The sequence below is a fragment of the Cydia strobilella genome, chromosome 5, assembly GCF_947568885.1.
Source record: "Cydia strobilella chromosome 5, ilCydStro3.1, whole genome shotgun sequence".
NCBI lineage: Eukaryota > Metazoa > Arthropoda > Insecta > Lepidoptera > Tortricidae > Cydia > Cydia strobilella.
The window spans coordinates 19,196,112-19,223,754 of NC_086045.1; the positions used below are offsets into that span (position 1 = coordinate 19,196,112).

Genomic DNA, 27,643 nt, shown 5'->3' on the forward strand with positions numbered 1-27,643 from the left:
TCAGTATAATCTCAAAACCTCATCGTACAGATGTATTATGTAGTGCACAATTGTTTGCTATCGTATTTTCACGGAATGGCACGAACGTGTTAATGCTATTTCAGTCACGGCGCGATTCAAAAAATGAATTAGAGATTCACTAGATATGAAATAGTAAAGATATGTGACGTCCCACGGGTAAAGGTACCTTATGGCGGTTGGCGCTTACGCTAGTTACGCTATTATTAACGCCGCTCCAATTAATATCGGCTGGCGCTTAGGTCGCATAGCGCCGCAATAATTTGCGACGCTATGCGACGTAAGCGCCAGCCGCCATAAGGTACCTTTTGCCGTGGATTGTCACATATCTTTACTATTTCATATCTTGTGAATCGCTAATTCATTTCCCGAATCGCGCCGTCAGTCTCAGTACAATAAGCACTTACCTATGGACGGTATAGAAAGGATGACAATCTCTTATGGCAGAACTATTGCAAAAGTGACCAGCTTTCAGCTGTAAATAATAGTTCCTAATCTCTCCGGTAGCGCTAGTTAGGCTCTGGGACATGAGTATAACATGAACCATAATATAGAATAGAATAGAAGATGCTTTATTCAAAAACGCTTAATTTAGACTTAACTAATAATATAAGGCAACAAATAATCCGACCAAATTACGTAGGTTGTTTTTGGTAGTATTTCGGTGTATGGTGGCGCCGCCTAATTACTGTTTTTTGATGGACACTTTTCATACATAGAGATTTGGCTCCTTTATATAGTCTCCATGCACTTACCTACTGAGGTTGAGAGAAGTAGCATGACAAATACGAACGTTTCCGAGATAATACGATGGCAAACATTTATATATACGGTGTTTCCTGTAACAGGAGCAATAAATTAAACTGGAGGCTGTACGCCTCAAACTGACCAACATTTGTTCAGCAACTTTTTTAAATTATTACTTTTTTAGATTATAACTTTTTCATACTAATTAAATATTATTTTCAATGTACGCTGCCATCTGTGTGTTTGACGTTTCTTGTCACCCTTTAAACATAACAAATTATGCAATACATTGCGTCTTAGAATAAACTTTAAAGTGTAATGAAAGTCAAAACACAAGTTATTTTTAAAAGTTGCTGAACAAATGTTGGTCAGTTTCAGGAGTACAGCCTACAGCTTAATTTATTGCTCCTGTTACAGGAAACACCCGGTATAATATATGCACTAATACAGTAGGCCGAGCACATGATTGGCGCGACAGTATCTCGCCGCGAGATAGACTACCCGTCTTTTACTAACTGTATGAATTAAAGAGGGACGGGTAGTCTATGTCGCGGCGGGATACTCTCGCGCCAATCATGTGCTAGCCCGGCAGATGTATATCCTGTACATCTATATCCAGGTGTACTGTGTAATCAAAACAATTAGACTTTTTCATTTCATTTTATTTAAAAAAATGATAACCTAGACAATGCTCTGTCAAAAATGGTCATATAAATATAATGCAATAAGCTGTCTTATTTTAAATCTTGACAATTTTTGTGTGCATGTTATACCTACAGCAGAAGCCTCAAAGCGTAAAAGTGTAAATGTTAGAATTTCCCCTAGCACAGCTTATTGTTACTTGAGATATATCAAAATTATAGCTATTAGAAATATGTACAAAAATCTTTCGTGTGTAAGATTACCTAGGTGAATGACGCATCAGATCTTTCCTAAAATTAAGATCTGGTCGGTCGAAACGATTACATTTATTTGTAATCTTTTCTTGCGTTTACAGGATAGTCCCTCACCCTCACATCAGTGTGAAGGTTTTGAGGTGTATGAATCACAATGCCGTTGTTCCTTTTTTTTTGCTTTTTTTTTTTAATCATCCATATTTTATTCTTACTTACAACTACATTAGATCTATGCGTCTTACTAAATAAAAGAGTTACAATATTTTATGAAAAATTTATAAACTAAGGGCCCAGACACATTCATCACACACTTAATTTGTACATAATATGAAAGGAATGTAACCTTTAATTTATACCTTTCTATCATAAAATATATGCTCTTAATAATCCGTTTAAAAATATATCATTATTCACTTAATTAGTCTCATCGGATAGATCAACCATTATTAAAGCCAGTTTAATGAAAGGTATGATCGAGGGTAGCACTAGGCAATAGATTAGATTCCTTTCATGCTACCATTCGCACTATTAAATGATCCTATAAAGTCCAGCTCTATAGTTCAACTAAGCCATGGTTAATGTGCCTGCGCCCATTCCGAAACCTACACCTTTGGGTCCATAGTTGCGACCGTAGCAACCGCGGCAGTAAATCTCGCCGTTGGGGCCGTCATTCAAATTGGTGGAATCCTGAAATAAACATATAGGTCATTACAATCTTATAATACAGATTACAGGTGCTTTAAATACTTACTAGTTACCTATTCCTATCAATCATTATCATTCAACATTATTGTGGTTGGGGAGTCGAAGATATTTTTGTAGTTACTCGAGCGCGTCAGATTAATGCTATAGTTGTGCTATTACTAAATCTGACAATTATTTGTGTGCATTTCCTAATCTGACGGTTAAAATGTGAAAATCAGGCGTCAAACTTGTGATAGATTATGGAAATGCATATACAATTAATTGTCAGATTGTTATATAAAATTTGTAGCATTAGCTTGGACCAAAACGACCATATCCATAATCTACTTAACGAATTTTTTAACCCTCCACCAAACCCCCCGAAATTTAAAAAAATCTGTAGACGCTTTCCTGCTCGCTGGAAAAGAAATCTTTATGTAACCTTTTTGTCTTCCTATTACCTAATCTTTTGATTCCAATAGGTCTCTACGACGCTCGAGTAACTACACATTTAGCATCGCCGGCTCCCCAGCTGAGAATACAAACAACGGCCATACGGCAATAAGATCGCTTCAGATCGGTTCAAGCTATATTTTTATTCTGCCATAGTGCCATAATAGAATGCAGTTTCTCAACGTTTATACCAGTTACTCAAATAAAACAACACGTCAGGTTGACGTCAAAAGTCAACTGTCATTGTCAAATAAATGCCATGGCGGCGTCAGCAACAGCAGCTGAAGAAAAGAATTAGCGAGTTATTTTATTAAATTAATCATGTTTACATTACATTTTTCGCCTGTACTAATCCTAATGGCACTCTTTGCCATTCAGGAAAGCTATGCAGAATTTTCTACGGAAGACTGTACGTCTCTTGGCTTTGTCAAAGCCAATCTACTGTGTTCTTCCTGTGATCAACTAAAAGACTTTAATTTGGAGCCTTTAGTCGAGCATTGTAAGGAGTGTTGTCACGCTGACAACTCAGCACCGAAAGAAAAGAAGTATGCGCGTGCCGTGCTAGAAGTTTGTACGTGTAAATTCCCGGCATACCCTCAAATTCAAGCATTCTGCAAAGGCGACAAGCCTGCCAAGTTCCCGAACTTGCAAATCAAGTACGTGCGCGGTTTAGACCCTATCATCAAGTTGTTCGATAAGGACGGGATCGTGAAGGAGACTGTGGCCATAGAGAAGTGGGACACGGACACAGTGGAGGAGTTCTTGCGGGGACATCTCATTAGAGACGATGAAGATGACAAGTCATATTTGAAAACTAACCAAATATAAGCTTTAAATAAAGTAAGTGATTTTTACAATAACGTTTTTCAATACCATAAGCATATCCTGTAACCTTATAAACATGCTACAATTTTAGGGCAAATATGGTGTTTGGAACTGCTGACGTCTTGCACAGGAATGGTAAATAAGACAGCTATTAGTTAGGCCTAATTCCAGAAAGATTTAATTTTCTCTGTGATATGTCTGTCAATATAATAATAAATATCTTGTGGTAATGTTATTCTAAAATAAACTGGTACTTACAAGAGATCTGTGGCAATCTGCACATATGAAGCACCGTCGGTGCCATGTGCCATTCTTGGAGTGCATCTGCTCTGCCGCATACACGGGGAAGCCACAGCGCGGGCAACCCTGGCCTTTAGCTGCCTTTTGTCCGGTGAAGGGGACCTGTTCATTGCTGGAAAGTAAATGGATATTTTTAGGAATAAAGCTGCAAATTATATTGCAAATTGCCCAAAATCATAGTCAATTATTAAATTGGTCTTTAAATAGGTCAAGAATTTTACTAGAAATTCACTGCAGGGTGAGGTCGCAGAAAAGCCCATGCAAAGTATGCATAATTACGAGTTATACTAATTGCTGCAGTTTTCATGCAGGTTTGCAGTTTGCAGGTTTCATGTTTTTAAATAAACATTCCAGACTTACAAAATATTTTTCTAACAGTTGTCAGATTCCTTATTCTGGATATCAATACAGGCTGCCATTTACGGCTCATATCAATAAGTTTTTTGGAACTTCTACATATTATGAACAGGTCAATATCAACCTGTTGCTCTTTTCTGAAGAAAAACATTGTGAGGAAACTTGAATACATCTTTGAAGGAATTCAAAGGTGGGTTTTATGCCCTAAATCGCATTGGATGATTGCAAGGGGTCTGTGCCCAGCAGTGGAATGTATAAATGTAACTTACTAAGTGACGGTTGGCTCGGCGTCGCACGAAACGAGGGTGGGGGTGTGGCCGTAACCGAATCCCTTGGGCCCGAAGAGCTTAGCGTAGCAAGAGCGGCAGTGGATCTCCTTGTCAGGCCCATCACATGCACACATAGAGTCCAGCGGTCGGTGACACTCTGCACAGTTGAAGCACTTCTTGTGCCACATCTGAAATTACATTATGAGTATTAATTATGATTATGACATTATTATTCTGAAATGTTATGTCATGAGAACCTGAAAAAGGGGCCAATAGGGAAAAAAAACCGGCCAAGTGCGAGTCGGACTCGCGCACCGAGGGTTCCATACCTTTTAGTATTTGTTGTTATAGCGGCAATAAAAATACATCATCTGTGAAATTTTTAACTGTCTAGCTATCACGGTTTATGAGATACAGCCTGGTGACAGATAGAGAGACGGACAGAGGAGTCTTAGTAATAGGGTCCCGTTTTTACCCTTTGGGTACGGAACCCTAAAAACAAACGAAGCGATCGTTTTTTATCGATTTAAGACTGGATCTTGTCAGTAAAGTGATAACTTAAGATCGAGACTTTTAACCTTTGGTATGCTTAGGAGCAGATCTGGTCCATGTGTATTAAACTTAAACATGACATGAAGTTGCCTAAATTGCTATTTAAATAGCAATTTTTTTACAGGAGCATACAAATGGTTAATAGCTGCCACTTTTGTGATGAGCCTTATTATAAGAGTAGAAGACTTAAATTTTCAAAAGGTACTAAACTTTCACCCACTAAATAGGAGATAGCCGGCTATAGCCCCGTTTTAACCCCGGATTGAGCACAAATTTTTATCACCTTAAGATTTATAACAGTGCTACAGTAGGGTTAGTGGATAAAAAAAGAGACATAAGAGCGGTATAGTGGAGGTACAATAGCGGTAATTAATTCTTTAGGAGCTAGATGGGTTGTGATTAGGAATTATGATCACGCACCCATTGTAATTACGGAAAAGTACGCACCGTTCCCTTAGCCAGCTGTTGTTCAGCCGCGAAGACCATGCCGCCGCAGCGAGGGCAGCCCTGGCCCTTGGGGGCCTTGATGGACGTAGTGTCCGGGTTGTAGAACGGGCGGTTTTTGGAGATCTCCTCCTCGCTGAAATTATACAAAATGCTGTCAAGCTGACAAATACGATGGATTGATGAGTTCGTTGTTTGTACATATTTCAAAAGTTGCATAACACATAAAGTTTAACAAGAACACTAAACAGCATGTGAAATTAGATGTTTGATAGCTATCAACATATTGATATACCTACGCAATCGCTCAATGTGTCTAAATGTTTGGGAGATTATAAACGACACCTCAATGCTAAAATACATCAGAAAGGTAGTTAAACTTAGAGTGCGCCAAGGAAATATAACGGTAAGTAAGTAAGTACACTCAAATAATTTTGTCCTTCTGAGACTGCCGAGTTAATCTTCTTATTCATATTTCTTGAAGTTGAAATGTATGATAGGTTCAAAGGTATTAGGTACAACCTATACTTACGATAGGCCATCAGTTTGAAGGAAGCCGTATCCGCAAGCGAACCCATATCCGTGGGGTCCCCACTTTTTGCCGTAGCATGTCTTGCAATACACCTCGCCGTCGGGCCCGTCGCACGCGATGATCGAGTCCAGGGTCTTGGTGCAGTCGCGACACTTGAAGCACTTGCGGTGCCACTCGCGACCTTTGGCCAGAACCTGCTCGGCGGCGAACACCACGCCGCCGCAGCGCGGGCAGCCCTTGCCGGGCGGCGCCATGATCGAGGTCGTGTCGATCAACGTGGTCTTAGGTGCTTGGTCGCTGGTATACAAATTGTATATTAGGAAGGCAGGAATGTTGAGGTTAAATATGCATGGCATATTAAGGTCAGGGAATCTGTTCGTAATTTCGTACAACAGGAGCACAACCCCCGTTTGAAAACGGTTGGAAGCTTGTGTTGAGTAGTAAGTAAGTTTTGTGTAAGCTGTTAGGGAACATTACTTTATCAGCCTTACTTGCTGAAAAGCTGTAGGTAGAAAACGTTTACTACCTAAATACAAAAATCTTTCTCCCCGATATAATCGAAATAATCATCTTCAAAAAATATTATAAAGCTTCAAAAACTAAGAACAAAACTTTTAACTGGAATTATAACTTAATTTACGGAAACTTCAATTTAATCGGGGCGTTTTTCAATCCTTAATATTGATTAGAGGGAACTATCCTAAATAACTTAAATGTGAAATGAGTAGGAAACAAGACAGAATGAGAATATGCTAAATATGAAACGAAAGCGAAAGTCATCAGATGCAGGGATAGAGTTACGCAATTTAAATAACAACGCTGCGCGAGAGTGCGGATGCTCCCGATGTCCCAATAAGATGGAATTTATGTAGGGATCTGTAGCAGATTACGTGTTGTAAGCTCAAAACCGCGGCGTCTCGCCGATATGAAACGTGTAAAATTAGTTCATTCGAGAGCGCGCGTTCTATTTTCACATTGGCACGCTGCCATCTCTTGTTTGTATTATAAGCTGATTTTATGAAAGTGACTATGCGATGGAAATAACCTCAACCTGTAGGTATTGTAATATGAGAAGTTTAACATAACATGTTACTAAAGAAGTATGAAGGCGTTCGTGCGGTTAATCTGAGGTCGTTAGATTAAAGTGATAGAAGGTAAAATGAGAGTAAAACAGGCCCCATAAACTACGTGTTATTAGGTACATATTACTAATGAAAAAACATTTGCTAAAGCGTCTATAAGCAAATATATGTAGTGTTATATTTCAGTGTTATTTATCTTGGAGAACTCAAAGACTTGCAGTCCTATAGACTACGTCCATTCAGGGTCTCGGTGACACACTATACATGTACCTTTGCCACTCCAAGTCCTTTAGATCACACATGAGACCGAGGGTAGACATTCCCCCGTGGCCAATACCTCTAGGACCAAATCTTTGTGCGTAGCATCCTACAGCGAAAGCAAATTAAAATTAATACATGTCATTCGATGAGACCACAGCGCATTTACACTTATTTAGACTACATTACACCAAAAAAGCTGTGAGCTCGCCAAATGACTCGCGTAGTTTTTCTGATGTCTTACCCATTGGCGAAACAGTCGCTCTGCAAAACACCGGCTCCCTTTCCGTACCCATATCCCTTAGGACCAAACTTCTTCCCATAACATACTATAGAGAAAAACATTGAATTAGAAACAGACAAATCTCAAATTGCGTGCTATGATCAATGTAAAATCAGATGCAGTCCAAGATGTGTAACTTTAGTCATATTTGCAATACCTTGTAAAACAAATACTTTCGAAATGGTTTAAGAAAGCTAACTAATGTACACTGGCATCCATTCTCCGGTTGTGTCGGTAGACCGCTAGCCAGGATGCTAGAGTACATACAGCAGCTATTGGGGAGTTAAAAGAAAGTGCTGTGGAAGGACGAACCTTTGCAGTAAATGTCTTTGTCTGGGCCCTCGCAACAGTTAACAGAGTCCAGCCGTTTAGCGCAGTCGCCGCATTTGAAACACTCCCTGTGCCACGCCTGGACATACAGCGAACATTTGAAGATCACAGAACATGCAGGGGCTCACTGTACAGGTGCAAGCTATTATCACAAATGTGGTGTGGTGTTACCGCACAGGTGGGCTCGTGGGACAACAATCTGATACCTCGACAATATATTTCTCTATCCGGGCCATCACAATGCATGGTTGAGTCAAGTGTTCTGTTGCAACTTATGCATTTGAAGCACCGTCTGTGATAACCCTACGGTATAACAAGTATTTTATTTATTTCTTCACTTGAAATCGAAAAACAATCATCGTCATCAGGTATGTCTGTCAAAGATCTTGTTTAAATTCGAACAAGTTCAAGTTTTTAGTTGAAAACTAATTCTAATTTACGTAATAAAATTAGACACGTAATTTTTTTTAGAGTTTAGAGGTTTGGACGAAATTGTAATTAATATACCAAGTCATATTTCAGCAATTTAAAGCTTATGTAAAAGGCAACTTTACAGCTGATGAGTGAATGTACCCAGCAGGTATGACTGACCTTTCCGCGAGCGAGCATCTGCTCCGCGGCGTAGACGCAGCCGCCGCAGCGAGGGCAGCCCTCGCCGGGCGGCGCCTTAGCGATGACGCGCGGCTCCAGGCACGCTCCGTTGGTCCTCACGCCCTCTCTGTGCATACACACAACAAGTTATCATCTGCGTCACAATATACTGCGTGCAACAAACGCTGACAGAAGAGTTGTTAAAAGCTTGCCGCCGGACGCAAAATCGGTCCGGGTTCCGCTACACTAATATCGTCCACACCGCGGCGAAGCAGTTGATACCGACGGCGCACCTCCGCCGTAATGGGAGAAGGTAAGGCTCCCGGCCGCCCGCTCCGCCCTGGCCCGAGTACAGCCTCGCTACAGCACTATACACATCAACAAAGAGGGCGCTTTCCTTATCCCATCACATATATCAGCTTAAGTTAGAGCCGAGAAGAAGCGTTAAGTGAAGGTTAGAGAGAGTGTCAGTAGCGGGGAAAATTATAAGACAAGAGGGTTGTTAGCAATCGGCGCATGCAATCTAACTATTGTGCGTCTGGAGCATTGCGAAGCCGTGCTGAGGCAGAACAGATTGGTTTCTCACCGTTGCTCCGCAGTTTGGTCGCCCGGTCGGAAGGAGGGAAAGGATCTAAGGTAGGAGCGCGCTCGAGCTCGCGCGTCTTGTTTTGCCACGCGAGGCTCGACCGCGCTCCAGTGTCAACTCAACTAAGTCACGTTTGATGGTCGACTCTTTTATTGTTGTTTTTTTTTTATAAATAGTAAATAAAAGACCGATAAACAAAATAATTTAAGCGATAGCGATAAATAACCCTAACTATAGAGAACAGATTGGCGTGCGGCCGTGAGTCCGCTGGGTGGCCGGGGTGTGCTGGCGACTCGCTAGCGCTGCATCAGGGCGACGGCTGCGCTCAATTCCTGTTTTGACATAAAGACTGGTCATGCACGTGTCAGGCGCGTAATGTACAGCCGAGCGCGCTTTCTACTTGTATGAGTTTTATATACACGCTGTTAATATTGTTACGCACGGGCCCAAAGGCCGGTCATCAATGCGACCTTAGATAAGGAAAGACCCTCAGTGGCGCGGGCGGCGGGAGTGAGTAGTGGATAGCTACTTACGCGGGCTCCTTGAACTGATCGCCGGCGTCCATCGATAGGCACCCGGCGCCACCGCCGAAGCCGTAGCCCTTGGGTCCGTATTTGCGGCCGTGGCAGTTTTTGCAGTACAGTTCAGACTCGTGTTCTGCGCAGTTGGTGGAGTCCAAGCTCTTGTTGCACATACCTGAGTGGCAAACATTGATTACAGGGTGCATAGAGACAGCGTAACGTAAACACTAACGTAATAGGTACTATGTACCATGGCAGCTTAAATCTCATCTCAGCTAATGGCAAACTTTAGTTTTGAGACTTTTGAGTTTTGAACTTCTTTGAGTACCTAAGTTAAATTTTGTACTGATTCTGAACTGAACTGAGACCAAAAGTTTTCTTGGTTAGCTTATCCAAGGACTATGTAATATTATTATGTTACCCCAACTTAACTTTAGATTGCAGTTCTGTGGTGTAGGGTTTGGGTAGCTTACCGCATTTGAAGCAGGTCTTGTGGAATTTGTATCCGCCAGCGACGCGCTCTTCGGCCGCGTACACGGACTTGCCACACTTCGGGCATTTCGGGTTCTCTGCAGGTTTGAAAGGCATTGTGCTCGCTTAACTTATCCTGAAACAAAACGCAGTCAAGTTCAAACCGGGCCGTCCATCGAGCTCGGACCGCAGTCGTTGAGGGTAGACGACTTAAATTAGGCGCGACTAAGCAACTTCTAGTCGCATTTAACTCCAGCTTAGAATGGTGGTCATCCTTTCACAAAGCTTATTAAGATTTTTATCACTTGTATTATTTTTAAGCACAACCACTACCACTGAAAAATAATTATCAAATCAAATTCGTTAGTAGAATTTGTTCTAGATAATGTATAGTTCTTTGGCCGTAATCCAAGTCGCCTGCACCACATCAACCGCATCCAAACTGTCACTTATTGCTCAACAAACACAAGTACCAAAGGAGGATAAACTTATGCGGCTTCCACCAAAATGCGGGCGCGATTCGCGTAAAGACCGTTCCTGTAGAGCGAAGGCGGGCCCGAGCGGCCGCGCGCCTAATTTGGGCGCTTCAGGTAAAGTTACGCTGGAGCACGGTTTGCATCTCTAATAATAGTTGCACTGGTAGAAGCCGCGTAAACACTCGCGCGCGGTTGCGTTATGTTATGACAGCGAGTTCGTTGTCACTTTCACTGTAACGGACCTGTTCGTCGATTCGCTACGAGAGTCTAACTCCCGAACGCGTGTACAGTTCAGGGCGGTGTTGCCGAGACTGGTGCGCGGAGGTCGAATGATGCGCGAGGGCAGCGCGCCACCGTAGTCTATGCGCGGCTTGCACACGGCCCCAGTGGTGGGGCGGGCGCCGCCCTCGCGCGCACCGCCACTGCCAGCACCCCCAACCGCCCAACTCTTCGTCCTTCCACACTACGTGGCCCGCCGCTGCCACTAACATTATCATTCATTATTCTATCAATTGAAAACAATTTCAATCTGCCCACGCAACTGGTCGCTGAAGTAGTTAACGTTGCCAAGTTTGAAACATATAGTTATAAGTATTGGGAGAATATTGACCCCGTTAAACCCTACTGTCATAAACAAGGAAGTAGGAAAATTATATCAAGTTTTGAGTAGAACTTAAAATACAACAAGTCACAATACATTACATAATATAGGTACTTTTTTAGTTAAAAAAAACTCAGTTTAAAAAAATTGTTGTTTTCCTAACTTTCAATAATTTCTAATTCAACGTCTAAAAAAGTATGTTTTTTGCAGAAATTCGTCTTTCCCTTGCTATGTTGTCATCGTATGCATTAAAGGGGGAGCTTGTTATTATGACATACCTCCGTTAGTCATTCCTGACATTCGTGTATAAGTTTTCATGTAGCTATGTGGCTTTTTAGATCCATTAGGACTGCCCTACTGTCGGAGAGTATGCAGATGGAGGACTAACCTACCTATTTTCCTTACAGTGATGGCAGCCGCCGCATTGATGATGCCTATGTATTCATCTTGGAATACTTAGAGTAATGGGGGCGTAGCGGAGTGGTGATGGACATGTTAAATCTTCTGAGAAAGTTCCGGAGCCCAACCCGATGTCTGTTTTGAACACAGACACACACACAGAGTCCTTCCTGATTGCCGTCCGTCCCTTATAATTTTATACTTAGTACCTTTAATCGAAGATAGCTTGTTTGTGAATCCGATTCGTGCCTGCCTGGAGTACTGGAAATTCTCCGTATATCTTTTCCAGGCATGTGGTGTGTCTGGACTCTGGAGCGTCTTAACAAGGCGTGCTTTCATGTGAAACCGTAGAGGCGCGCGGCCTCCGGTCTCGCTCTTGACTATTGGTTCCTGTCCAAGTTCTGCTCTTCTGCAGCTCAGGCTTTTGTTTCACTTCGCTTCGGGCTTCTGCCTTTCAGCCTCGCTTTTTAACACACATTACACACACATTAAATAAATATTACAGGACATTCTTACACAGATTGACTAAGTCCCAAAGTAAGCTCAAGAAGGCTTGTGTTGTGGGTACTCAGACAACGGTAATAATTATTTAAATGCTTAGAAAACACCCATGACTCAGGAACAAATATTTGTGCTCATCACACAAATAAATGCCCTTACCGGGATTCGAACCCAGGACCATCGGCTTTATAGGCAGGGCCACTACCCACTAGCTAGGCCAGACTGGTAGTCAAACATTGGTTCGCCTCTGTGCTGTGTCACTGGGACTAAAATAAATTAATATAAAGACATGCAAACCTCATTAGCTGCACTGAGAAGAGTTAGGTCTCAGTGCTTAACTTATTAACAAGTTATCTACTGCTTTCATTTTGTGTAACTCGCTACATATTCATTCTTGCCTTGAAATTAATTGCGCATTCTCAAATCATTGCAAAAAGAACGTCGAACATTTCAAGATTCTCAAGACAAGCATCTCAACTGTCAACTGCTCTGTAATTATAAAACGTAATTTTGTCTCACCCTCACCTGTGATTCATAATTTTAATAATAAAAACTAACTTGCTGGCAGTTGGCATTATGAGGTTACAGTCCAAAATCAGTACAACAAATGCGGCAAAAATAAACAAGGAACCTGTTTGAGTCATTAATTTGGCAAGCAAGTCATGTCCATACGAATGGAGCTGAAATGACAAACGGTATGACGCTTGTGTGTGAGCTAGGTGGCGACAGATGGGCCAGTCTCAGAGTCTGCTATGCGGTCACCGGCGTATGAATAAATGACTAAATTATTCTTTATTATGTTGACAATTAGTCCACCGTTTCATATCACGACATGCTCTGCTAGCGTTCCCGCACCTGTCGGCTTATTAATATTTTTCTAAAAATAGATCTGCGAGAATATGTCTTGAACCCTAGATTATGATTATATATTTATTCTCGTACTCAGTCTTTACATTGTACCTAAATTCACGGGCATTCGCGGTGCGATTTGGGAAATGAATTAGAGATTCACTAGATATGAAATAGTCAAGATATGTGATGGATGTCCCACGGGTAAAGGTACCTTATGGCGGTTGGCGCTTACGCTATTATTAACGCCGCTACAATTAATATTGGATGGCGCTTACGGCGCATATGCGCCATCCAATATAATAGCGCCAATACAATAGCGCCAGCCGCCATAAGTGAATCTCTAAATCATTTCCCGAATCGCGCCGGAAATATCCATACTACTCCATACTACATACTAATATTATAAATGCGAAAGTGTGTCTGTCTGTTACCTCTTCACGCTTAAACCGCTTAACCGATTTAGTTGAAATTTGGTATACAGATAGTTTGAGTCCCGGGGAAGGACATAGGATACTTTTTATCCCAGAACTCACCAATCAAGGGGGTGAAAAGGGGGGTGGGAATTTGAATGGGCAATCAATAACCGCTGAACCGATTTAAATGAAATTTGGTATGGTGATAGTGAGTTGTGGGGAAGGATATAGAATAGTTTTTATCCCCGAAATCGTCCCTTAAGGGTGTAAAAAATGGGGTGGAAATTTGTAGAGGGGATCAATATTTTTTTTTAAAAAGGACATGCCTTTTACCATTTAGGTTTTTGTAAGAAATAGAAGAGGAAAGACACCTGCTACGACACGACGAGTTTATCAAAAACATAATTGAAGAGTTGAGGCAAAGAGACGGAGGGGGAGACCAAGGAAAACGTACATAGATCAAATAATGGTAAAACTCAACGTCGTGTCGTATCAGGCTGTCAAAGAGGAGGTAGAGGAAATCGCTCCACCGACAAGAGTTTCTCTTAAATATATGATGATGAAGAAAATAAAGAATGTTTAAAGTATTTGTGACCAAGCCATACCTTCTTTAACTTCTCCAACTTCTTAAAATTATTTTTTACATTTTTTTAATTGACTGTCGATTTCGTTCGCACCTTTGCCTTGAGCGCGCATTGGAATCGTGCGTTAAAAAAAATAACGCGCCAGCCATTTTCCGTATTTGTCATAAAATTGAAATAGTTTTGCATGTTTTTATTTTAGTTTATATATGGTTTATATATTGACGAAAATGTCATTTTCAAGCATTGAAAAGCACATAAAATTGATGCTGCCAGTAATACTAATAGAGGCAAGAGCCGAGAACGAAAGCCTTTTACCATCAAAATCGGGTTAAAAATAATTGGCGGCATATGAAACTTTTATACAATGGAAAATCAGCCAAAACGCCCAGTCTTTCTTTGATAACGTGTTGGTAGCTTACTATTGATTGGTAATAGGGCCCGTTTTTACAGTAGGTACATAATTATGGTGCTACTTTACCGCACTAGTGCGATAATGCGCACATTACGTAAATTTACGTATACCTACCTAACTATGTCGAAAATGTAAAGGGCCATATGTACTGTAAAACGTTGTACGATACATTGTGCGGATAGGTAATTCGCAACTCATGTCGATTTAAAATACTCCCTTCGGTCGGTTTTATCGCCACTTGTTGCGAATTTCCTACTTTTCGGACTTGTATCGTAATGCACTATTATTTATTTCATGAGCACGGAATGTTTATTCCGCCGTCTCGTAGAATTATTCACAACACAAGACTTATTGAGTGCCACACTACTCATCTCTAGTATCTCTACTCTCTCTACTTTATTAATCTTATGTGTCAACCACATTTGAGGTGCAGTAAGTTCACATAAGATTAATAAAGTCTAAGGAAAAAACGTGCCTTGAAAATCTAGAAAATTTGATTCTCGCACAGATGGCGCTACCACCAATACCAACCTTTGGCTTATTCTCGTTTAGATGGCGTTGATCGTTTCAATCATATAGAAATAATAAATACAAATAAAATAATCATTTATCAACATATTTTTTTTTTTAATATTTTTAGTTTTAATCGTGTTTCGATAGATGGCAGTAATTTTACTGTGACTACACAATTTACTATGACACTACCCCTCTATCCTATATATTCTCTTTGGCTCACGACGTAATCTCCCAACATACTTACATTTTTCGTAGCAAATAGTAATGAAACCACTACAGGATATATCGTATGACTGTCATTTTGAACTGTTTTGCATAGATACCCAACCCAGTTTCCCGACATTTTATATTTAAAACATGTTGAGAAGTAGGTAAAATATATTTGTTGCCTCGCAATACCGTTCAGGCAAGATAAAGGTCGCTACAGGTTACTAAAGCATGATAAATGCACTTAAAAAGGTAAGACTGCAGTCCTTATAAGGCGCTAAAATCTCTGCACCAGCGCACACCTTTTATGGGTCCTTAGATCATCGTAAACATTGAAACCATATGCTGCACTTGGTTTCGTTTTGGTAAGATTTAAAATACTTGCTTGCTTCAAATGACAAACAATGACTCGTTTGAAGGAGGCTCCTTATCAAAATAGTTAAACTATGTAATAAAACTGTAAAATCGAAAAACTCGAAAAAGCCGGTTTTATCAAATTCAAACCCGGTTTTTGCAATTGCCTAGAAACCCGGGTTTTTCGGTTTTTTCGATTTCGGTGAAACCGGGTTTGTGACCCCTAAGTGGGACGTAAGTATTTATATATAGGGTCGTGATGATGATACAATCATATTGTTGTATGATGTAGAGCCTAATTTCACGAATTTTCGCTTGAATGCCTGCATAAAAGAAGCAATATGACAATTTTTTTGCCGCTACTGTAGGTATACCTATTATATATCCTGTCCCCTTAAAAATCATGAATAGGTAGGTATGTTTTAATAGTAAGGATTCTTAAAACAAAATGTGTTTTGCCCGACAACATGCATCCCGTAGGAGTATACCGTTACCAACGCAACTTCTGAGAACATCGCTATTTCTGTACCCAACTTTATAACACGCAGCATTAATTTTATGGCACTGAAACGCTCTCCAAAAAACGTCTTTCTTAACATTTTCCGTGGCACCCTTACAAAGTAGTCCATATTTCGATCTCATTTCTTTGTAACCACCTGTTCGGAAAGACAATCACCCACGATCACACGTTTTTAACAATTACTTGTACGTTACTTTTACTTTGTCTTGGTAAAAAATATAGCTGGCAACGGGTGAAAAACTAATTTACCGGAAAAATTGTGTGGTTCAGAATTCAAGAACTTTTAGTGTTTTCCGTAACGTTTAGGACAATGAGGTGCTTTTAAGCAGTGTGTCATATATAATCTCCTGCAGAGCTTCAGGTGTAAGAATGTGTATGTGATTTAATCACACCTATATACATCGGTCACCGAAACGATAAACTCAAATGATATGCGTACCTAATAATCAGGCATCGTAAACTGCGAGCGAAATCCATTGAAGTACTAGGGTTGTTACTTGTCAAGTCAAGTCAAAGTACGTCATTTCAATGGATTTCGCTCGCAGTTTACGATGCCTGCTAATAATGTATAGGTAGGTAATATAACCTCATTCACTAATCATTCTAAATAACTAACTTTTAATAGGTTGAAATGTAAAAGTAGTTTTCATTGACTTGTCTGGTATAATATAAAATTTGAGATTAGGCCAATCAAATTAAAAAAAAAAGCGAAAAGCGTTTTAAGGAATTAATTCCCAGCAAGCCAGAAATCATTTTAATGCCTTCATTTTGGTCCTAAATGTGTGTAATCCGAGTTTGCGCAATCCCAGGAGGTGTGTATAAATTTTGGAAGCCTTGGGAGATACATTTTTCCTCCAAACCACTCTATGTAGAAAGAATTCACCATGAATTACAATGGCACTACCAGCAAGGTTTAGGAGCAATTACACACTCGTGAAAAGGCGTTTTCGGATTTTAACATGATCATACCAAAAATAAAGAAATTCACTACTTTAAAACTTTGACTACAAATTCATATTAAGGTACCTTTAGGATCCTCAAATATCAATTTTCGTCATGATTAGAGCAAATTTTGGACTTGGTCGGACTTACCGTTTACGAGCTACATTAGCAAAAAAACTGAAAACGAGCAAAAGTTATTGCACACCTCCTGGGATTGCACAAACTCGGATTATACGCATTTAGGACCAAATGAAGATATTAAAACTATTTCCAGCTTGCTTTAATTTGATTGGCCTATACATAACATGTGATAAGATTTATCGAATACTCATTTTCCTGTAAAGGGGCCCATTGACTATCAGTCCCCCGGACGATATCGGCCTGTCAGTTGTTCGGAACTGTCAAATTTATGTTCAAACTGACAGGCCGATATCTTCCGGCGGACTGATAGTCAGTGGGTCCCTTTAAGAAAGACGCCTATGATAATAATCGATTGCAATTTTATAAAAACGAATTGTTGATTCGGTATTGAATAACATTCAGGTGTTTACGACTCGGTCCGCAGGTGTGGTAGCTCTTCATGGATACGCGTGGGCCGGGGCTAAAATAACATGAAAACGGCGACGCGGGCCGGTTAGTCAGCGGACTCCTCTGGCCAGCATTACTCACTCGCCGCCGTGGGTAGTCTCACTCCCACGCCATATCAAAATTTCATACACCACTTTTAGATGTACGCACTACGCACCTTCTATAAGTGAAGATGTCACTTCCTTACATGCACTCACACTGTGTGAAGGGAGAATTAACACCCTGAAAACTTTGTGACAAACCTAATAGTTACCTCAGCAAACACCTACTAATGCTTACATTCTCTTTTTTGTCAGTAAAAAATCAATCAAGTAGGCCTAAACATGAATTTGCATGAATTGATTTCTTTTATCTTGAACAACTGGACAAGTATTCCAATATGTATGTAGTTACTGCTGTAGGTACTTAGAAGAGGTATATTTTGTAGCAATTGTAGCTAGTAGATATTGCAACATTAGGTACATATAAGCCATAAAACATTCAAGATGTCCAATATTTATTTATTACATACATATTTTATTTTCTAACTTGTAATAATAATAATAAAAAATCTGAGCTGTTATTTTTACGGACAATTTATACATTGGTATTTATCGTTGTACAGTCACAATTTCAATTCTATGTACCTAATGGCATTAACGTTTAAAGAGACAAACCTTCAAATTTCATACTGTATTAGGTACATGAAATATCTCATTTAAAGACTTCTCTACTTCCTCATAGTTGAACCTTTCCGATGAATCCTTCGGAGTGAATATTATCACACTTAATTTATCACACTGGTGAATAAGGGTGTACTTACTTTATTATTTATCTGTCAACGTTCAGTGAAAAAATATTAAGTAAGTAATTAAGTCGCCTACCTACGTTTTTTTATCTCAGACTTAATTCATTCGTGTTTAATAATGTTTAACACTACTATTACATACTTGTTAACGTTACTATTTGTAAGTAACCGTTTGGTTTTTCTGACTGCAGGACCCAGTTATGCCGGTTATGCGTTAGAATGTATGTCAGCAGGAGGTCGATTATCAGGGTAGATTGGGCTTATAAACCCCGGTTCAGATGCTCGGCCACCTTCGGCGATCTACGGGATGTAGGTAGTCATGATTTACAAGAAGCAAGCCTTACCTAAGTTATCAATCTCGTTCTATTTTATAACTGCGTCAAACACAACTCAATTGCTATGCTGCTAAGTGTGTATAATAAATATTTTTAAATAAATAATCACGAGGGCAACCGACGTAAAAATACACGATCTTGATGCTGAAACTAACTGTGACCTCAAAGCTTGACACATTTCCATAGGCAAATTTATTGGGTGATCTCCATATTTTTGGAATGAACGTGGATCGCCGGAAAGTTGGCACAGACTTACAAAACAGAAGTGAGGAAACTATATCAATTAATCTGTAGGTACTTTTTCTGTCGGTAAATTCCATCGATATCGTAAACAAACAGAACGTATTGATGAGACCGGCTTTTGTATCCAGGAATGCAGTAAAAAAACGTGCTGAAACCAGATAGTATTGCTGTTCATTTCAAACCAAAATAGACAATTTTAGACAATTTGATTTCCTGTTTCTGGTATTCTGATCTTCTGTTGCGTAATGCGCCGCTGTCATAACATAATAAAAATCTTATTCAGTTTAATGATTCTAGAGTTATGACAGGCTTCGGCAGACGTTTTGGTAGACGCTGCTTTGTAAGTTACCTACCTATCCATAATTTTTGGGATTATGAAGGTATTATATTTAGGTATGTCAATATGAAATACATACATACATACATATAATCACGCCTATTTCCCGGAGGGGTAGGCAGATACCACGGATTTCCACTTGTTATGATCCTGACATACCTCTTTCGCTTCCTTCACTTTAATAACATTCCTCATACACGCTCGCCGGTTTAGTGTGCTCTTGACCTGGCCTTTCTTCAGGATTTCCCCGATCTGATCAGAGAAAGTCCGCCGAGGTCTACCCCTTCCAACTTCCACTTGTACTTCTCCCTTATACACTCTTTGTTAGCCTTCTTACACTCATTCTTTCCACGTGTCCAACCCACCTCAACATACCTACCTTTCTCAATTTTTGTCACTACATCTTCGTTCAGTCCACACTTTTCCCTTATCAAAGCCATTATATTTAATCCCGTTGCTGATGTACCTAAATACTAAAATATCTTACTCATTTTCAGATTATTTTACTTAGTGTTCCAGATCCAGACATAGGTAGGTATACTTTTTTTAAACGTGTTATAATATTCTCTTTTAATCAACATACAAGTAGGTACCTCTACCAAATCAATTTCGAATAATAACTTATAGTACATATGGTGCTACTTTACCGCACTAGTGCGATAATTGGCACATTACGTAACCATGTCAAAAAATTTAAGGGCCATATGTATAAAACATTGTACGATACACGTGCGAATAGGTAATTCGCTACTCGTGTCGATTTTAAACACTCCCTATGAAATAATTTATTGATGAAATTGCATAGGTATATACGTTATGACTGTTATGAGACACTTTTAATAGGCAGGGTCGGTGTGTAAGTTAAAGTTGATAATTAAGAAGCAAAGGACGTAAAAAGTATAAAAGTATAAATTTATAAGATGTGTACTTGCTGGACTTGTCCTTCTCGGCCTTCACGAGATTCTCATCATGGGGGATGGTGACGCCGACGAGCACGGCCCGGTGCTGCGTTCGATCTATCAGTACACCTATCTATCAGTTCTATCTAATTATTACTATGATTAGGTTAATTGATTTATTATTCGAAATTGATTCTTTAAACCTAAATATTTTGATCTTGTGTAATTTTAAGTAGAAATACCGCCTACTATGTATACTAATTACGTAGGAATCTTAGTCACTTTTTCTATCGAAAATGACATCTATTATATACCGTTTATAATTTACCATATCGCTAGGAAGACAAAGGTATAGTTACGGGTTTTGGGGTTATTATATACATTCTTTAAGATGTCCGACTTATAGGAAAAACTTGTAATTCGGACAAGTTACAATTTCAATTAAACGAAAGAGTAGGTATAAGAAAATGTGTAGTCTGTGTACTCTGTACGTGTTTTGAGCTTCTTGTATATTCAATTTAACAACGTGACAACAGAGTGTAGGTAAGGTGGGCAGACGCATGAAAATAGCACCAACTCCCGGAAAACTGGCGCTATTTTTAAATAAACTGTTCATAACTCAGTCTTAGTGCGCTTCAGTCTTAAACATTTGACCAATATATTTAGGCACCTAGGTAGGTCTTTCTTTGTTTTTTATTATTATCTCTTAACTGCAGGTTTTAACTTCAGGCATAACTTAAGTAGTTACTTAAATAAAAAAATTAAAAAATAATAATTATAGGACATTCTTACACCAATTGACTAAGTCCCACAGTAAGCCCAAGGAGGCTTGTGTTATGGGTACTCAGGCAACGATATATATATAATATATACATACTTAAATACATAGAAAACACCCATGACTCAGGAAAAAACATCTGTATACACAAATAAATGCCCTTACCGGGATTCGAACCCAGGACCATCGGCTTCACAGGCAGGGTCACTACCCACTAGGCCAGACCGGTCGTCAAAGTCGGTCGTACTTACCATAAATAAGTATGAAATAGCTGTATAGTATAGATGTTACGGGCAACTTGATAAGTCCGGCCACTATGAATAATGACCGGTCTGTACCTATGCATAATGCCCGCATCAAGTGGGCAATGTAATTAAAATTGTTGATGGTCACTGGTCACTGTTGATGACGGATTTCCAAGTCAGAGGGGTCTGCCGCGCTTCTTTGGGCCGGTACTGGTACTTATGTTAAGGACTTGTCGGGTCACCCTATTTTCGATATTTAGGGCAGGGCGGACTGCGGTTTTATACACCTTTCCCTTTTCACGAACCGGCATTCTACTGTCGCAAAGCGCACCCGAGAGCTCTCCACTTCATCCAACCACGGTGGGCCACGTCTGCGTCGATCGTACCGTCGTTGGAGATAATAGAGCCTAAATATTTGAATCGATCAACTTCCTATAGTTTCTCATTCTGTATTTTTACAGTACAATGTTGGTATCTGAATAACAACACCGCATATATTCCGTCTTTTGGCGGCTGATCTTTAATCCAGCAGTTTCCAGGCCGGATCTCCAACTCTCAAGCGATATCTCTAGATCTTCGGGGCTATCCGGTGAGAGCAATATCATCAAAGTAAGTCGACAATACATAATGGCGCATTACAATGTCAGTACTATACAACTGCGATTGCATAATTGGCAATCCATTTCTGCATTGAAAAAACCGGACAAGGCGAGTCGGACTCGCCCACCGATGGTTCCGTACTTTTTACTATTTATTGTCTAGCGGCAACAGTAATACATCATCTGTGAAAATTTCAACTGTCTAGCTATCACGGTTCATGAGATACAGCCTGGTGACAGACAGACAGACAGACAGACGGACAAACGGACAGTAGAGTCTTATTAGTAATAGCATAGAGTAACTGATACTAGAGCGGTACTGTCATAGTAATTTTTGTAACCCCAGTAAATTCACTGCCATCTGTCGACACACTTTAAAACTAAAAATGAAGATTTATAAAAATACGATATAATGTATTTAAATATAGATAAATGTTTTTTTTTTATTTGCATTAATTATTTTTATGATTTTGACCCATGTTCTTTCACTGATATGCGTTAAAATTGTTAAATAACAAACGAAACCGTCAACGCCATCTGTCGACTGTAGGCCAAAACTAGTAGCGCCCTCTGAACGAGAATCAAATTTTCTTGATTTTTGAGGCACGTTTTTTCCTTAGACTGTATCCATCTATTACGCAGTTATATCTATCTTTGGTAATAGGGTCCCGTTTTTTATCCTTTGGGTACGGAACCCTAAAAACAAAGTAGGTAGGTATAGGTACTAACGAATCTAATAATACGTTACCCATTCTATTTCGATTCTTCTCATTACTGGCGCGGGAAATGGAATAGAGAAAATAAAACAAGAAAGAAAGCGGGGTTCCTGCGCGAGCGCCGTCAGGGTGATTCCCAGTAGTTGCCACAGTCATATTATCTTGGTACAGTCAGCATCAAAAGTATCTATCATTCACTAATAAACTAACAAAAATAGATATGGCACAAGAAACTTAAAGATTTAAATTCGAAAATAAATCATTACAAGTTGACAATTAACATTAGTGTTCGCGCTCCTTTTCATTCATTAGGTATCCTTACTTATTAAGTGATTTACTACTACTACTACTACTATCCTTCACATTCATTCATCTCGCTCACTCTTTCTTTCATAAATATATTCGACCTCTTTTTCATATCACCCGCCTTTTTTGACGACCTACTTAAAACGCTAATAAAGAAAAGCAGAATTTAAATATCTGTCATTGGTATAAAAATGTTATCAAGTAAATACGCATTTCGTTTGTGAAAACTTAATATTAAATTAAGAGAGTGATAAAACAGTGATTGTGAAGGAGAAAGAGGACAAAAGAAACGAACCATAAATACCTATCTCGGCGGCCGACGCAAACCAACGGAATTATACCGAGCAGGTAAGGTCGGCCATCGGCCACATAAGTCCATTTATTCATTCACAGCCAAAGTCCCATTATCTTCGGACTGCGCTTACCGCTGGTCCTTCAGCCTCGCGTCTCCAATTAGCAATACTAAATTTATGGTATCAACCTAAAGATTCGTTGAATACTTGTAAAGTGCTATGTACGCTATGTATGTATGCAAATTGAAGCATTTGAAATGCGGCTATTTTTCATTTTCTAATTTAATTTGCAATTTAAGCCCATTTGCTTGTTATACTGTCTTGAAATGTCTATGAGATTACACTAAAAATACCTTCTTTCAAAATTGTTGAAATCGGTTTACATGATAAAGAACATAGAGTAAGTTATACTAGAGCGGTACTGTCATAGTAAATTTTGTAACCCCAGTAAATTCACTGCCATCTGTCGACACACTTTAAAACTAAAATTGAAGATTTGTAAAAATACGATAAAATGTATTTAAATATAGATAAATGATTTTTTTTATTTGCATTAATTAATTTGATGATTTTGACCCATGTTCTTTCACTGATATGCGTTAAAATTGTTAAATAACAAACGAAACCGTCAACGCCATCTATACGACTGTAGGCAAAACTAGTAGCGCCCTCTGAACGAGAATCAAATTTTCTTGATTTTCGATACACGTTTTTTCCTTAGACTGTATCCATCTATTACGGAGTTCTATCTATCTTTGTAAAGAATTAAGTATTCTTGAAAAACCAACATACATACAGGTCGCGCAAATTAGTTAGCCAATTTGCCGATAGATGGCGCTCTACACAATTACGCTTAGTATACTCAAAGATAGATATAACTCCGTAATAGATGGATACAGTCTAAGGAAAAAACGTGCCTCTAAAATCAAGAAAATTTGATTCTCGATTAGATGTCGCTACTAGCTTTGGCCTACTGTCGTATAGATGGCGTTGACGGTTTCGTTTGTTATCTAACAATTTTAACGCATATCAGTGAAAGAACATGGGTCATAATCATAAAAATAATTAATGCAAATAAAAAAAATCATTTATCCATATTTAAATACATTTTATCGATTTTTATAAATCTTAATTTTTAGTTTTAAAGTGTGTCGATAGATGGCAGTGAATTTACTGTGGTTACAAAATTTACTATGACAGTACCGCTCTATCTTATTATATCCTCTTTGGTATACTTCTGGTCAAGTCTTTCGTGATTCTATTTACATGAGGAAATTGAAAGTTTGTACGGAACCCTCGGTGCGCGAGTTAAACGAACTTGCACTTGACCGGTTTTTGAAAATCAAAGAAATATTGCAGCAGGGCAATATTTTGATTTATAGAGTAAACTGTTAGGCATAGTTGGCATTCATAATTTTATTTTTATATTTTATTTGGCCTACGGCCTACGCCAATGTTGTGGATTATCAGTGGTACTAATATATTTAACTGGCAAGGAGACTCTTCGACAACAGAAGTTGAATGTCATCGAATGTCAATGTAAGTAATGTAACCGATGTAAACAAGAAGAAACCATTTTGCAATAGGAAATATATTACGCGAAACTCTCTGCGTAGGTGGCGCCACTACCACAATCTGAGGGTCTGTCGCGTAACAAGAAAATCGAAATTTCGTTATATAACATCTCTGTCATTCTTGCATATTAATAAATAAATAATGCAGTAATATCCCCTATTATAAACGATTTTACCAGGAAAGTGCAAAAAAAGCGAAACTTGCAAGAAAAATTATTTTAAAGACTACAAAACATTTACATCAATAAAAGGACAATGGAATGCGGAGCATTCCAATAAACAAGAAGAATAAGACATTTGAGATATAATGTGTACGCTATTATTTACTGTATAATAAACACTAATTAGTTTAAAATTATTCTGTTATTAACATACCATGTAATGCCCATAATGTTACTTTATGGCAAATAAACCGAAACTGAAACAATGTTTTGAAATCGACTAAGTAGTCGTTGACATGATGGGTACGGACTACGGACATTTGAATTGGCTAATATGACTATAATGGCGTAAGTACTGTGAATGACATCTCGCTTTGTGTGGTAGGGCACAGGACAGCGGATGTCATTCCAGATCTAGAGCAGAGCCCAACTGGGGAGGTACCTCCACCTTACAGAAAACCGCAGCCAAATAACACTAGACCCTACTAATAGTGTTGTGTTCCCGCCGGTGAGTAAGGTTGCCAGAGCTCGAGGGAGAGGAGTGTTAGGATCGGCAACGCGCATGTAACTCCTCTGGAGTTGCAGGCGTACATAGGCTATGGAGACTGCTTAACATCAGGCGGGCCGTATACTTGTTTGCCACCGACGTAGTATTAAAAAAAAGTACATTATTGCCATAATTATGTAATTTATGTACCTATTAAGCTGCTCATACAGTCTGTGCGGAAAGATACAGTCGTGGAATGTATGGGGACCTATATATTTCACGATTTTTCTCTTTCCACACAGACTAACTTAATATATAATGCCTGACCAGAAATATATGATCATTGCCAAGAGGGCGCTGTTATTCTCATGTAGGGTGACAGTTCAGTATAGTGTGAAAAAATTAGTTCCAGTGAAATTCCGCAACATGGCGCGTGATCATATATTCCTGGTCAGGCTTTACTATAATAGCGAAACTTAGGATTCGCGCTTCCCGGTAGGTCCTCTGTAAACAAACCGCCTTGATGCATCAATGTCATATTTTATTATCTCTGAAAACTTGTCAAAAAACTGTTAAATTCAAGTATGTATGGTAAGTTACTCTATGGTTTAAATGGGCTAGTGATGCACTCTGGTGGCAGAACATTGCAGTAAGACCCCCTATTTAAATTAAAGTAGAAAATGTCGAGATGGTAGATAACTCATTGTTTAGTCACCAGTGAACTCTATGCCATTGGTTTAAGGGTGGGAATAGGACTTGCTGGGAATGACCCACCGGACATGCGTTCACATGTGTCGGGCTATTTTGGACGCCGACACGGCACTGGAATAGGTATCCGCACTGGCTGGAGTTCTCGGGGCACCCAGATGACAGCTGTGTTATCGGGTAACAAGTATAACGTTTGAAAACTTACTCGTATGACAACATGACTACGGTTTTTTCGTACATCTTACTCTTTTTTGAGTCAGCTGCAAAACTCTGGAGTTCTCGGGGCACCCAGATGACAGCTCTGCTGTGTTATCGGGTAACAAGTATAACGTTTGAAAACTTACTCGTATGACAACATGACTACGGTTTTTTCAAACATCCTACTTTTTTTGAATCAGCTGAAAAAGTGGAGTTCTCGGGGCACCCAGATGACAGCTGTGTTATCGGGTAACAAGTATAACGTTTGAAAACTTACTCGTATGACAACATGACTACGGTTTTTTCGTACATCCTACTCTTTTTGAGTCATCTGAAAAAGTTAAGTTCTCGGGGCACCCAGATGACAGCTGTGTTATCGGGTAACAAGTATAACGTTTGAAAACTTACTCGTATGACAACATGACTACGGTTTTTTCGTACAACTTACTCTTTTTTGAGCCAGCTGAAAAAATAGGTATTTAATCTATTATATGTGTGTGGTGGTCATTAATCGTGGGCTTAAAGCTCAGTTGTGCAATCGAAAAAACCGGCCAAGTGTGAGTCGGACTCGCCCACCGAGGGTGCCGTACAAGTTTAAATTTTATTTTTTACAAACTTATAGTTTTCAGGTTTTTCCCTGTACTAAGTGTACGATACTAAATTCAAATTCAAATTCAAAATGTTTTATTTGCAAATATAGGTAGTACATACAGTGATGGTAATCTTACAATAAGTGGTGTCTCTATATTTGACCATCAGGCATGCAAAAAACAGTGTCTTAAGTCTAAATTAAAAAATTGTGTAAAAATAAACTGAACAGAAATCAGTATCAAAGAATTAATGACAACAGTTACTATTAAGAAGACTAGTTTTATAATATTAAATACCCGGATGTCAAACAATTAGAATTTATATAGTAAAACTAGGAATACAAATGTCGCAATGTCAGTCAAATAATGAAAAAAAAAAAAAAAATAGAAATTAAATATTCAAATAATCCGAGAGACAATAGTAGCATTTATCTGTTAAGAATGTCATCAATGCTCGTTTGAATTCAATTGTATCCTTATTTCTAATTGTGTCAGGTAGTTTATTATAAATTTTGCTTCCCAAACAAATCACACTCTTTAGTTTAAGGGCAGTATTAGCTGGTTCTGTATGTAAATCGATTTTTACTCTTTTATTTCGTAAATGCGTTGCTTTTTTAAAAAGTGTGGGATTTGTTTTAACAAAGACAGCAATTTCATAAATAAAGAGCGAAGGTAGAGTAAGCACTTTTAGTCTTTTGAAATGTGGGGCGCAGCTATCGAGTGTTTTTAAGCCACATATTGCTCTTATGTATCTTTTTTGGGCTTTAAAGACTAAATCTCTGTTAGTAGAGTTGCCCCAAAAGATAATTCCATACCTCAAAGT

General features: G+C 39.1%; 2 protein-coding genes across 9 annotated transcripts; one reads left to right on the forward strand and one right to left on the reverse strand.

Annotated features, from left to right (window-relative positions):
- Positions 1–1,821: 1,821 nt before the first annotated feature.
- LOC134741485 (muscle LIM protein 1-like) lies at positions 1,822–11,076 on the reverse strand. 8 transcript variants are annotated; one of them, XM_063674277.1, is made up of 12 exons: positions 10,918–11,076; positions 10,202–10,335; positions 9,741–9,903; positions 8,622–8,748; positions 8,013–8,109; positions 7,662–7,746; positions 7,430–7,498; positions 6,078–6,374; positions 5,549–5,681; positions 4,550–4,737; positions 3,882–4,035; positions 1,822–2,348 (listed from the first exon to the last, which is right to left on the reverse strand). In XM_063674277.1, exons 2-12 carry the CDS (start codon positions 10,314–10,316, stop codon positions 2,226–2,228), a joined length of 1,551 nt encoding a protein of 516 aa, XP_063530347.1. In that variant the 5' UTR covers positions 10,317–10,335; positions 10,918–11,076; the 3' UTR covers positions 1,822–2,225. The 8 variants fall into 8 exon arrangements, 6 of the variants coding, with proteins under 6 accessions (XP_063530347.1, XP_063530342.1, XP_063530341.1 ...); XM_063674272.1 differs by lacking the exon at positions 7,430–7,498; XM_063674271.1 differs by lacking the exons at positions 7,662–7,746; positions 8,013–8,109 and adding an exon at positions 8,237–8,333 and having other exon boundaries at positions 7,430–7,526.
- Positions 3,055–3,658, forward strand: LOC134741486 (selenoprotein F). The gene has a single exon (XM_063674278.1). The coding sequence runs from the start codon at positions 3,120–3,122 to the stop codon at positions 3,624–3,626; it is 507 nt and encodes a 168-aa protein (XP_063530348.1). The 5' UTR covers positions 3,055–3,119; the 3' UTR covers positions 3,627–3,658.
- Positions 11,077–27,643: the final 16,567 nt, after the last annotated feature.

Bases quoted from the DNA above. Each gene is read 5' to 3' on its own strand.
- LOC134741486 (XM_063674278.1), top strand. From the start codon at position 3,120: ATGTTTACATTACATTTTTCGCCTGTACTAATCCTAATGGCACTCTTT.
- LOC134741485 (XM_063674277.1), bottom strand. From the start codon at position 10,316: ATGCCTTTCAAACCTGCAGAGAACCCGAAATGCCCGAAGTGTGGCAAG. The intron at 7,499-7,661 runs GTAAGACATCAG...ATTTGGTCCTAG, and splicing joins AGCGACTGTTTCGCCAATGG to AGGTATTGGCCACGGGGGAA. The intron at 4,738-5,548 runs GTGCGTACTTTT...ATGTAATTTCAG, and splicing joins AACAGCTGGCTAAGGGAACG to ATGTGGCACAAGAAGTGCTT.